General features: G+C 38.0%; 1 protein-coding gene across 1 annotated transcript in view; it reads right to left on the bottom strand.

Moving 5' to 3' along the window:
- Positions 1-269: 269 nt before the first annotated feature.
- Positions 270-11,163, bottom strand: part of SUMO1 (small ubiquitin-like modifier 1) — an 11,282-nt gene continuing 388 nt past the window's right edge. The window contains exons 2-5 of the mRNA XM_014954653.1: positions 6,255-6,329; positions 4,887-4,964; positions 2,904-2,975; positions 270-1,950 (exon numbers count right to left, since the gene is read on the bottom strand). Of these exons, the coding sequence (XP_014810139.1) occupies positions 1,882-1,950; positions 2,904-2,975; positions 4,887-4,964; positions 6,255-6,329 (294 nt within the window). The 3' untranslated portion in view covers positions 270-1,881. The remainder of the gene's footprint in view (positions 1,951-2,903; positions 2,976-4,886; positions 4,965-6,254; positions 6,330-11,163) is intronic.

Here is an 11,163-nt window from a genome sequence, read left to right as displayed (position 1 = left end):
TCAGTTCCTAATGTGCAGGAGAGGGATAATGGGAATTTGTCTACTAACAAGAGCATATTACAAATTTAAATTAGAATATGATCTGATAATAATCACAAGGCTGTTTTATTTCTGGTATTCTGAAGCAGATATATTTAGTATTCTAAAAAAGCAATTGGAGAGAAGTGCAAAGAAGCCATGTTGTTCTACATCACAGTAGCAATCTCTCTTCCCCCTAAGAATTGAATTACATAGAATACTTCAAAAAAAAAAAGCCCCATATTCTGACATTTTGTAAACAAAAATTTTAATCTTTAAAAAATTGCTTAGTGCAGCTACGTGTACAAAAGTATTACTAGATCAGAAACAGGACACAAACCACAAACATGAAAGAAAATGCATTTCTAGCTTTACAGCAAGTGCCATAAAAACTAATAATTCAAAATCTGCAATTTCTTCCAAGTATGCCAGCACTAAAATGTGTCTTAAAATGAAGCTGGCATTCATAGAGAACTTGATTTACCAAACCAAACCAGAAATAAGTCCTATTTATCTGCAGAAAGGCTAAAGCAGGGACAATGCAGAAGCCTTCTCTCCACACTACCCTGCCCGTAACCTCCCATCTGGGTTTTTATACCCAACAACATGTTCTCAAACTGACCATTTAGAACCTGCACCTAGCTAGAACATGAAGTGGACCTTCATAATGATGCCTGGTGACAGTTCCATGTCATCCATCATAGAGAGATTATTTAATAGTAGCCACGATCCTATGAAATGTAGACATTAAAAACCATCTTTGTATTTCCTTCCAAGTTGCATTTTCAGTTTACCTTTTCCACGTGAAGCTGTACGTAACTGTATGTGAATACTCTCTAACAAGAAAACAAACAGCTAGTAGTCTCAAATAGTCACCCGCAAACCAAGCAGATCAAGTATTTTGCTAGGGCAAACAAAGTATTTTTTTGTTTATATGAGGTATATTTACAGAGCACTTTTTTTTTTTTCTGGCTTCAACATATAGCTACTGGAAAAGCATGCCCTAATTATAACTTTTTATGGTTTTGCAAACATTTGAAAAGAAAATGCAAGTTGTTTATAAAATTGTTTTTCTTGTTTATTTTAAATGAAGCTGGTACAGACAATGTCCATTCAAAACCCACGTCCCAGGCCAAAAGGTACAAACAAGAGTGTCAAAGTAACACCAGTTGTCTGCTGTGAACATTCTTGCATGAATACCTGCATGTACTAATTGCTATATGAAGTTAAAATGCTTCTGGGCTCTTCTGGCAAGATTTAAGAATCATTAGGGTTTTCAATTTTATGTCTTCAGCAAAGCCATCTCTGGAGCAAGGTACAGATGACAACAGTTCTAGCTTTTCCATTTCCAACTCGGTAATCTTCTTTGTTGGGCCATCAGCACAATTTAAGCAAAATAGCTCTGAGTTATGGATACACAATTTCTCCACAGTTTAGTTCTCTGAAAAACTTCATCTCGCACTGAAAGTTATAGTCCAGGAGTGAAACAGTCACACATCAAAACTTCAGGGCAGATATGGAAGTCATTAAGAACACTCGCCCACCTGGCAGATCTTACAGCCTTCGTGCCTGAAATGCACGAACCTAGTGAACATACAAATGCATGTGTGTACGTGTATTTCTAAAGGGGAGGGCAGAAGGGAAGAGGGGAGGCAAGGCTGCAGCTGGATCACAAAAGTTCAGCACAATGAAAACAGAAACAATAGTGTATAATGAGCACGAGAATTCAAAATACCAGACGCTTGAAAATAAATTCCCAGAGATGGGGTGCCAGTTTCAATTCAGTGTTGAACACCACATTACAAAAGAACTATTATTTAAAAATAAAAAAGGATTAAGGGGGAAGAAAACAAACAGAAGGATCTAAACTGTTGAGTGACCCCCCGTCTGTTCCTGATAAACTTCAATCACATCTTCCTCCTCCATCCCCAGCTGTGAGAACAGAGAAAAACAGCATATAATTGTTATAAATCTAGTGTACTGAATTCAGAGCAGGTCCTAGACAAGTTATACAATGGTTTGTTCCTCTGTCCCATCATAATTCATCAAAGGGGTGAAAAAAATTTCAGTCACCACCTCACTAGCCAACAATCGTGATTTTTAGCCCTTTTCCTTCAGTCTTATACATCTCATTCAAAGCAAAAGCCTTATCAGTGAGGTCTAAATCTGCTTGTGGAGCAGTAAACACCAGCCTGGAAATTTCTAGCTTTACCTTTCTGTAAATCCCTTCTTGGGCAACAGATGCACAGGAATGTAACCAACATCATAGTGAATGCACCAGCTGTACAGCCACGTGAATTATATATAGCACACTACTAACTCACAATACAGCTAAGACTGGAACTCAAAGCCTGTTTGCAACTGTTATCTTAAAGAGGGTAACTTGTTCGATTTCACAGGACACGAGTTAGACTAATTTTTCAGAAGGTCATTATTATAACAGTGTTTCTTCCTGCTTTGTCATAACAATTGGTGGAAGTCACTGGACAGCAGAAGTAACCTGTCTTCTGTTTATTTACCCTTTCTTCTAATAAATGTGAACTAAATACATATTTATTCCCAAGTCACACTGAAGTTCTAGCTCAAGAACTGGAAAGTTCCCTTCATTTTTTTTCTCTCTGGTAAACAGTGACCACATCTTCCCTTCTGAAACAACAGTATACATGAAAGTCTGGTCAGTATCTTTCTGAATGGCATAACTAAAGATTCTAGTTAGACAAATATAGTCAGACTGTATTTGACTAAATATAGTCCCAAAAGTTGGCTATATTTCAAGAAACACCTTCATTGTGGTTAACAGTCTAGTAGAACAGCGAAACTAACTAATTTGGCATTTAGTTTCTCCAGTGAAATATGTAACACCTTTTTTCGAGAAAGAAACTCACCTCCTTGGGGGTATGATTATCAGTAATTCTCTGACCCTCGAAGAGGAACCTGAGTGAATTCATTGGAACACCCTAAAAAAAGAAACAGATGTACAAGAAAAAAAACTTATTGAAACTTGTACAAATTTACAAGAAAAATATTTTTAATAAAAACAACACATGTGAAAGTCAAAAAGGAAGGTGTTAGTTTCCATTACCTGAGGAGCTCAGCTACTCTGTTGCAACCACATAGACCACAGTGAGTCAAGGAACGTATAACACTGCTGAAATGTGTGTTTATTCCAAAGTCTTGCTGGAGTTCTAGTTCAACAACCTGGAAGTTTCCTTAGTTTTTTTTTCCCCCCCTGTCTTTTTATAACTTATAAATACGGTACTGACTGCACCCTCAGTTCCAAGAAAACATTACACATTAAGGTTCTGCCTTTTTCTGAACTGGATATGAGTTTTATTAAAAATCCTAGACAACAGTAAAGAACTTCATGACCATCTACCCTTTCTTTCCCAATCTTGTATCACCATAGGAAGGAATAACAACCTTTACCATTATCAGTTCTGCAAAAGCTCTGCACTGAGGACAAGGAAGAGCAGAGTTGAGGGGAACAAAAAGGAACAACATTTAAACCGGGAGAAAGTAGCTGCCTAATGGTAAATAAGTTGCAGTATGTCTACTGTGTTATGACAAAATATCATATTCACCTCAATAGATGAGGCAAATACCTCAATCTTTTTCTTCTCTTTCAAGTTATAAGCAAAACAAATGCAAGTGAAATACAATGTTTTGTACATCAATTAGATTTCAGAAATACTGCTTGCAAATAACTAGGCAGAAAAATTCACAGAAAAGACCAGCTTTTCACACTGTTTTGACAATCCCACTGGCTAACTTGGAAGAAATGTTTATGGTCCCTTTACCAGAAAAAGGTTACTTCACACCAAAAACCATATTGACTGTTGCTGAAGGAAATAAAAGACTCTTCACAATTCAGCCCGGGAGATAGATATAACTGTGTTCATTCAAGTAACTATTTCTGTCTTCAAAAAAAAAACCAAACAACAAATTTCACACACATGCATTTTCATCAGTCAAGACTGCTGCATGAATTATTTCCAAGATCTTATTTTAAAATTTGAAGTTTTCCAAATGAATCACTATTTTAATCATGTGGATTTGGCTACAAACATATCTGGTGTTTGATCTTTTCTTTTCTCCTACTCCAAAAGGATAGCAAAAAAAAAATACATTCTATAAAAAACCCCACTTCAATGGACAAGTTCAACTTGTCTCAAGGTGTTTAGAAAAAAACCCAAAGTATTATTTCTTACGATTATATCTCCCGAAGTGTACTCCAACATAGTTACTCAAGAAAAGGCCACACAAGGCATCTATCCCCAAAGCTGAGGGTAAACTAGGCCAGGGCTTCTGAAAATAGCAGCACTGAATTCACAATATCTGCCATAGAATCTGGAAGTAAAGATACATTTTTGATCTGTAACAGTAGTTGTCATTTACCCATGTCCACAATTAATGTTACAGATTTCATTAACATACAGCATAATAGCTAGTGTTAATCAGTTACCATATTAGTGGCGGTAACAATGCCTAAGGCTGCTCTCATCCTAAGCTGCAGTATTATACAGCTTTAAGGGAATTTCACTTGGAGACAGGAGATTTTATAGTAACTATAACTGCATGCCTGCGCATTTTAAAAGGTAACTTCTATGTCTTCTAAGCAGCCACTATATATTTTCAAACAGTAATTTTAACTTACCACAAAATTCACAACTGCCTTAAATAGAAATACCTTTACTTGTCAAAAGAAATTAGGAAATATTTGTACTGTGAGATAGCTGTCCTGTTGGTAACTAGACAGAAGCTTGACTGTCTCAACAAATGTCTTTATTTGAAAGAACAGTGAGAAAAGTAAAGCTAACGTTTGGCATTTTTAATTTTCTTCTTCAAAAGACTGTAATTGTTCCACAAACCTGTCTTTGACAGTATGATTCTTTGAGTTTCTTGAGGTGTGTTGTCATTTTCACCTTGAAGTGAATTTCACTGCTGTCCTAAGAACAGAAAAGAAAAAAGTTACTCTCTTTGTAGTAGCTGCTTGCTTTACCTATGCTAATTTTAAGACTTTAATGAAAAACAACTTATGTAAAACTACCATGGAATGCAATATAATTATCACCGTGCATACCTTGCTACATCATAACATGAACCTCCAGGATGATAGATCAGTTGCTAAATTCATCGTGCACTTCCACAGGAAGCACTATTTCAAAACAGATGGCATAATATAGCCTTAGGCTCACTATGGAGGTTTTGGATTTAAAAGCACTAAAAACCATACATGTTTCAGTCTGTGCTTCCATCTTTACCCAGCTGATGTACTTATGAAATACAAACATACATATGCAGAGGACTTCTGCTCTAAGATTCCAAAAGAGACAAGTTAAAACTTGCACCTCAAAATATATACAAAGCCTTGTTCAATTACAGTAATTATCTAGAAGTTAGAATACAGGCAGACTTGGCAACACAACACTAACCTAAGGAGAAATCTTAAGTGTCATTATTCTATAGTCCTTCCCCTACCAGTCATAAGATACGAGTAACTACAACTGTCAAAATGGCTACAGATAAAACAGACTGCAAGAGGTTCTGTGCAAAAATAATGTGGGTCACATTTAGCTTTTGAATGTGTTCTCATCATTGGCAGTTAAACCAGCAAGAGGTGAGCTAGTCCTACTTTAAGTCACCCATCTCCAGTCAACAGCACAGCAATCGCGCTAATACTCCAACAAACAGCACTGAGTCAAGTCATATGAGCTACGAGTTCTTTGCACAGAAGGACTTCTGTTCAAGAAGGATCTCGACGTTCACATTCCAACACAACTTGAATTCAGACTTATAATCCAGCATTCACATCTACCAACATGCCAGCCAACAAAATCCTCTTCCTATCCCCGTCCAAGAAAGATGACCTCATGCTTAGCGTACTACATGAACTCTGAAGACCTGAACTTATCCATTTTGCCACATATTCATATCTTAGGATAAATTCATCTCTCCATGCCTCAGGTCTCCTAGTTGTAAGACAGAGATCACACTGACCAAATCCCAAGTCATAAGGATAAATTACTCAATCTTTAAAAAGAAAACAAAACAACTAAACACCACCACAAACCACACCATAGTATACTGACACACATTACGGGCAATTGGCAAGTAGTTTACGGTAGGAGAGAATCCACAGCGAAGAACTGAAAGTATCAACATTTATTTATTCATTTCTACAATACCAAAACTCACACCTCCACCAAATGTCAACAAGTAATTATGTAAAAACTCACCTGCCCAATGACTTTGAGTTTAATGTATTCTCCTTCCTTCTTATCTCCTAAGTCCTCAGCTGAAGGCTTTGCTTCCTGCAAGAAAAAAAATTTAAAAGTCTGATTAGTTCAACACGTTATTTTCACTGGACAGCATGACAGCTGTCATCCTCCTTATTACACGAAATCAGACTATTCAAGGCGCCTTATTTCTTCTTTTCTGTGTGTGAAAATAATGGCAACATAGTACTATAAAAGGCTGTCTGTCTGTGCAAAGTTTAATTAATGACAGAAGATAAACAGTGTGAAGAACATAAGAGATGAGAGAAGGGTCATTTGGAAATAGATGACAGATGCAAAAACATGAAGTATGGTTTTATACCACTAACTCCTAGTCAACCGACAGACTCCGAAAAAGAAATACAGGAAGGGTACTAAGAGACTCAGATATTTGACAAAGAAAAAAAAAGAAAAGAATGAGGACAATAAACAGAAAGCACTTGTGGCACCCCATCAGCATAAAAAGAGTGAACCATGCAAACATTTTTTCAGTCTATTGTGTCAACAGTAGTCACTACTTTCAAAAGGATGGTCAGCCACCTTCTTTTCTATGACAACAAAACAACATCAAGCAACAGCTTCCTTCTAGCATGTTTGTTTTAAGACCACAATTCTTAAAAGTTCTTAAAAATTTCAGTTCTAAAAACTATAGGGTTGTGACATCTTTCCAGGATAAAAGTTAATTGAACAGACAATTTTTATTCAACAACTTGAGCACTAAAGCTCATCAAAAGGGTTTACATGTTATGTTCTGTAAGGCATGAATTAAGGACCTCAAAGTTTTCATGTTAGCTGCTGACAGATTAAGACAAGTGATAGATCAGATACTATTAACCCCATCCCTTGCCTGTCCCTACATAATCTGGATCAGGCCTTTAATTACATTCCACTGCAGAACAAAGGGATTTTACACAGACACTGCAACAGGTTCAGATGGTGCTAGGTGAAGAAATCTTCCCAAGTAGTGAGAAACAAGGATACCCTGCTCTCATGTTTCAAATCTTTCTTTTATATTTTATTGCTTAACACAGCAGACAAAATAAACAAAGTATGTTCAGGTGCCTACCATATACATTTTCCCAGTCTTAAAGGGACTTTTTGCTGAGTATACAGAAATACCCTTTGTATGGCTGGACTTGAATGTTAGGATCAAGTGCCCAAAACACATACTACCCTTCCATATTAAGTCCATCCTGATAGGTCTCTATCTCCAGAATAAAATGGCAGACAACCCTTTTCAAGCATTTTTTTTTTTTTCCTTAAAGATGTTAACCATGCACCAATTTTTTTGAACGTTAAAAGTTCAGGGAAGGGCAGAGGGGAAAGTCTGCAAACACCTTCCCTATCTGTACCAGTCTCAGTCTGGAGGAAAAAAAGAGAGAGGAAGTGCTCTTTGTATCAGTTTGAGTCACTGCCTCAGGCCAGATCCATTCAGTTTCTGTGATGACAAAAAAAGTATGAGCGAGAGACTCCATCTGGTTCGAATATCATTTTTATTTTTTTTAAATACCCACCTGGGCACAACCTGGACTTCTGGCACTGAGATTCACCACTCTTCAAGCTCACACCCCAAAACTGACCCTAAGCTTTCAAGACACTAGACGCTTACCCTCATGTCACTTTTGAAGCGTGAAAGGAGTCCTTACTGGTCACAGAGTCACAGTAGCCGTGCTCCCCACCAAAGTTTTCCCTTTCTGACATACTTGAACTCTAACCTCATGGGACTCATCATTTGCAGGAATAAAAACGTACCAGTTTCCACTCCCGGTTAAAAAGAAAGAAAAGCAAGAACCTGCAACTTGTTCTGATAACTTGCATAAGCAGCATTGTTATTGTCTCTATGCAGGATTACTAACCTCTAGTAATCAGAAAAAGATTTAGGTCTCCACAAATCTGAAGTCTGTAACTTCAAAACCATCTCCTGGTTTGCTATCACTAAAAGATTTTATAAGAACATCCTGTCCCATTACATGATGTTTCAGGTCAGTCACTGTCTCAGTTTACTTTGCATAAGACCCAAACTGCACGGCAGCACAACATCCCAGCACAGAGGAGTCTGTAGCAGTTCATACGGTTCTGTGCGTTGTGACAGATCTACCTACTTTGCTTTGCAAAACAAATCATCCTGTACAAGGTATGACAAATCATCATTGCTACTATGACCAATATGAGTGGAAAGCAATGATTCATAAGATGTTTGATTCCTACCCTCAGGGAAAGAGGACTCTAGTACTAAAAATGAACAGGGGAAGCAATAAACAGTAGAAAAAGCAAGAGGGAATTGGAGTCTTGAAACACCATACCATAAAGATGCTCATTTAAAGCCCTAGCAACCTCTCACCCCCTAAATAAGAGCCAACAGAGCTGTAATTTCAGGAAAAGAGAACTAAGATCAAATCAATGTTGACAATGCCAATAAATGAAGCTTAAAAATACGAGCAAAATATTTAAAATCAGAACATAACAAGACCCAGCAAGTCTGAAACGGCTCCCTGTGTTATGTCAGTGAACTATTCTGCCATTCAATGCCAAATGGTAAAGCCACACAAAAACACTTAAGAACAAAGAAGGCAAGGAGATCGCAAAGCAAGGAGAACTGCAAGCATTCACTAACAAAACCCTGGATCAGCAATCTGCAAGCAAGCCTCCAGACTTTTACTTGCACTGTGAAAAGAACTGGTCTTTAGGGTATCGAAACAGTACATAAAAAAAAACTACCACACAAACAGAACAGGAATAACACAACACTCCAACTTCTAACTTTTCATTAGATACCTAGTTTTAAAAGCTTAATTCCAGAGTTTTTCTAAATAGCACAAAATGAGGCTCCTGGTATTGTCTCACATTTATATATCAACACTAAATTCACAACCTTGAAAAGCACCCAAAGTTTCTTGGATGAAACACACCAGTACTGATACTGCAACTAATGAAATCACTAAACAAACATTGTAATGCAGTATATTGCAAGTTTCATCCTCCAGTTTTCTGTAGTGCTCAAACTTCAATGCCCAAGCCTAAAAAACCCCCTATATTCAGCACACTCTCTATAATACTAAATAAAAAAATTTTAAAAACCAAAATTACTGGAGGAATCGGACTACAACACACTTCCTAACACTGTAAATCAACTCTTACTTTTGTTATAGAAATGGAAAATGCATGCAAGATACAGCATTCTTTATTAGTAGTACATAAATAGATAAAATGCCAGCATCTAGATTCAACTAAAGCAAAAATAGCCTGAGACCCTTGAAGGGAAGGGAAAAAGGATTCTTTTTTTCTGCTTAGATCAAAAAAACACATGGCTGCTTGGTGGGAAGTCTGCCCTTCTTGTAAGTATTGTTATTTATCATAAAAGTTAATGTCCTATTGGAAATAAAGTAACTCACTCAAGTATGGTTCTTTATTTACACTAAAAAGACAAGCCAAAATTATCATAACTGGTTAGAAATTATGCACTCATAATTCCAGGGCCAAAAAGAAAGAAAGTGTAAACAAGCCACAGTTTTGGGTAATCCAATTATTCCTGTAGGACTGATAAACAGAGGAATGAGATTTACAGTGCTGCATTACCATACACTATACAGTTACTGAAGCATCTGTTTAAGTCTTGATGCACAGTCGCCCCAGAAGTGAATGACACAAAATAGAACAATGTTTAGCTCATCTATCAAAAAACAAAACAAAACAAAAACAGGGTCCTTATTCAAAGGCCTTTAAGATATCTATCCAAAAAAGGTTATCACAAACAATGAATTTTACATGCTTCATGCCGGCCCAAAGAACAAACATGAATATTTTTCAACAGAACTTGCCTGGAGAAGGAATTACCTAATGAAAGCTGCTATGTGTTAAAACATGCCTTAGTTCACAAACGCAGAGAGCTACAGAGCAGGTCACGTGAAGATTGGTCTACAAAATCTAGTTCATAATCTGCCTTTTTTTTTTTTTAATGCAGCAGCTTTCCCATATTTTACTACGCCGGGAACAGGTCCTGATGGGTGCCAGCAGTAGCTGTGCTCCCAGCTGCACTCCCACAGGCGGAGATGGGCAGCAGCACCGTGCCCACCAGTAGAGCTGCATTGTGTTTGAAAGCCGGGGGAGGGGAGGAAGACCACCAGCACATACAGCAAAGGCTTCTATTCACGGATCACAATGTTATCAAGGCTAGTCCTCAGAACAGACACAGTATTTACTAAGCTTAGCCTTGTCTCTGGAACATTTTAATTTCCTGGCTGGGTCTAGTATTGCTCTTGACTACACAGCACCACAAGAAACATTCGTAGATACTGACATTGATTTTTCCAAAGTCAAATCGTCATGACAAAGTTAGGAAACACTGCCATATGAAGGCAATACAAAAAATTAAGCAAAACAGAACACAAAATAAAACCGGAATGCTGTTTTAACTTTCCACCAGCAGGTCACATAGCCTAGAGCAATAGTTGTAAGCAAAGGACTGTATACATGCCATGAGCAAGCCAGGAACTTGAAGTACAAGTAACTATTTAAGTCCCCTGTTGAGAAGTCAGAATTGAGAGGAACATAATCAAATACATGGAGCTAAGGCAGGACATTGTCTTGGTAGAAGATGGGGTGTTTAATATGGGCCAGCAACGCTCAATTAAGGAAGTGTGGGTGTCCCCCCCTGCATTCCTAAGACAAGCAGAGGACCTGGCAGATCTAACCTAACCCGCACAAAGCCTGCTCTGGGGGAAGAGCATCCTACCGCGCCACTGGGAAATGGAAAATGAAAGGAAACAACTGTTGTGCAAGACGGCTCACCCCTCGCTGCACTCCCGGGGTTACAGGGCCGGGGCTCCCCAGCGGCGATCCCGGCCCGGGGCCCCGCGGAGCCGCCCCCGCT

The sequence above is a fragment of the Calidris pugnax genome, unplaced genomic scaffold (genome assembly GCF_001431845.1).
Source record: "Calidris pugnax isolate Ruff unplaced genomic scaffold, ASM143184v1 scaffold103, whole genome shotgun sequence".
Classification (NCBI taxonomy): domain Eukaryota; kingdom Metazoa; phylum Chordata; class Aves; order Charadriiformes; family Scolopacidae; genus Calidris; species Calidris pugnax.
The sequence above is the reverse complement of the archived record's forward strand: the minus strand, read 5'-3'. Positions and strand labels throughout refer to the sequence as shown.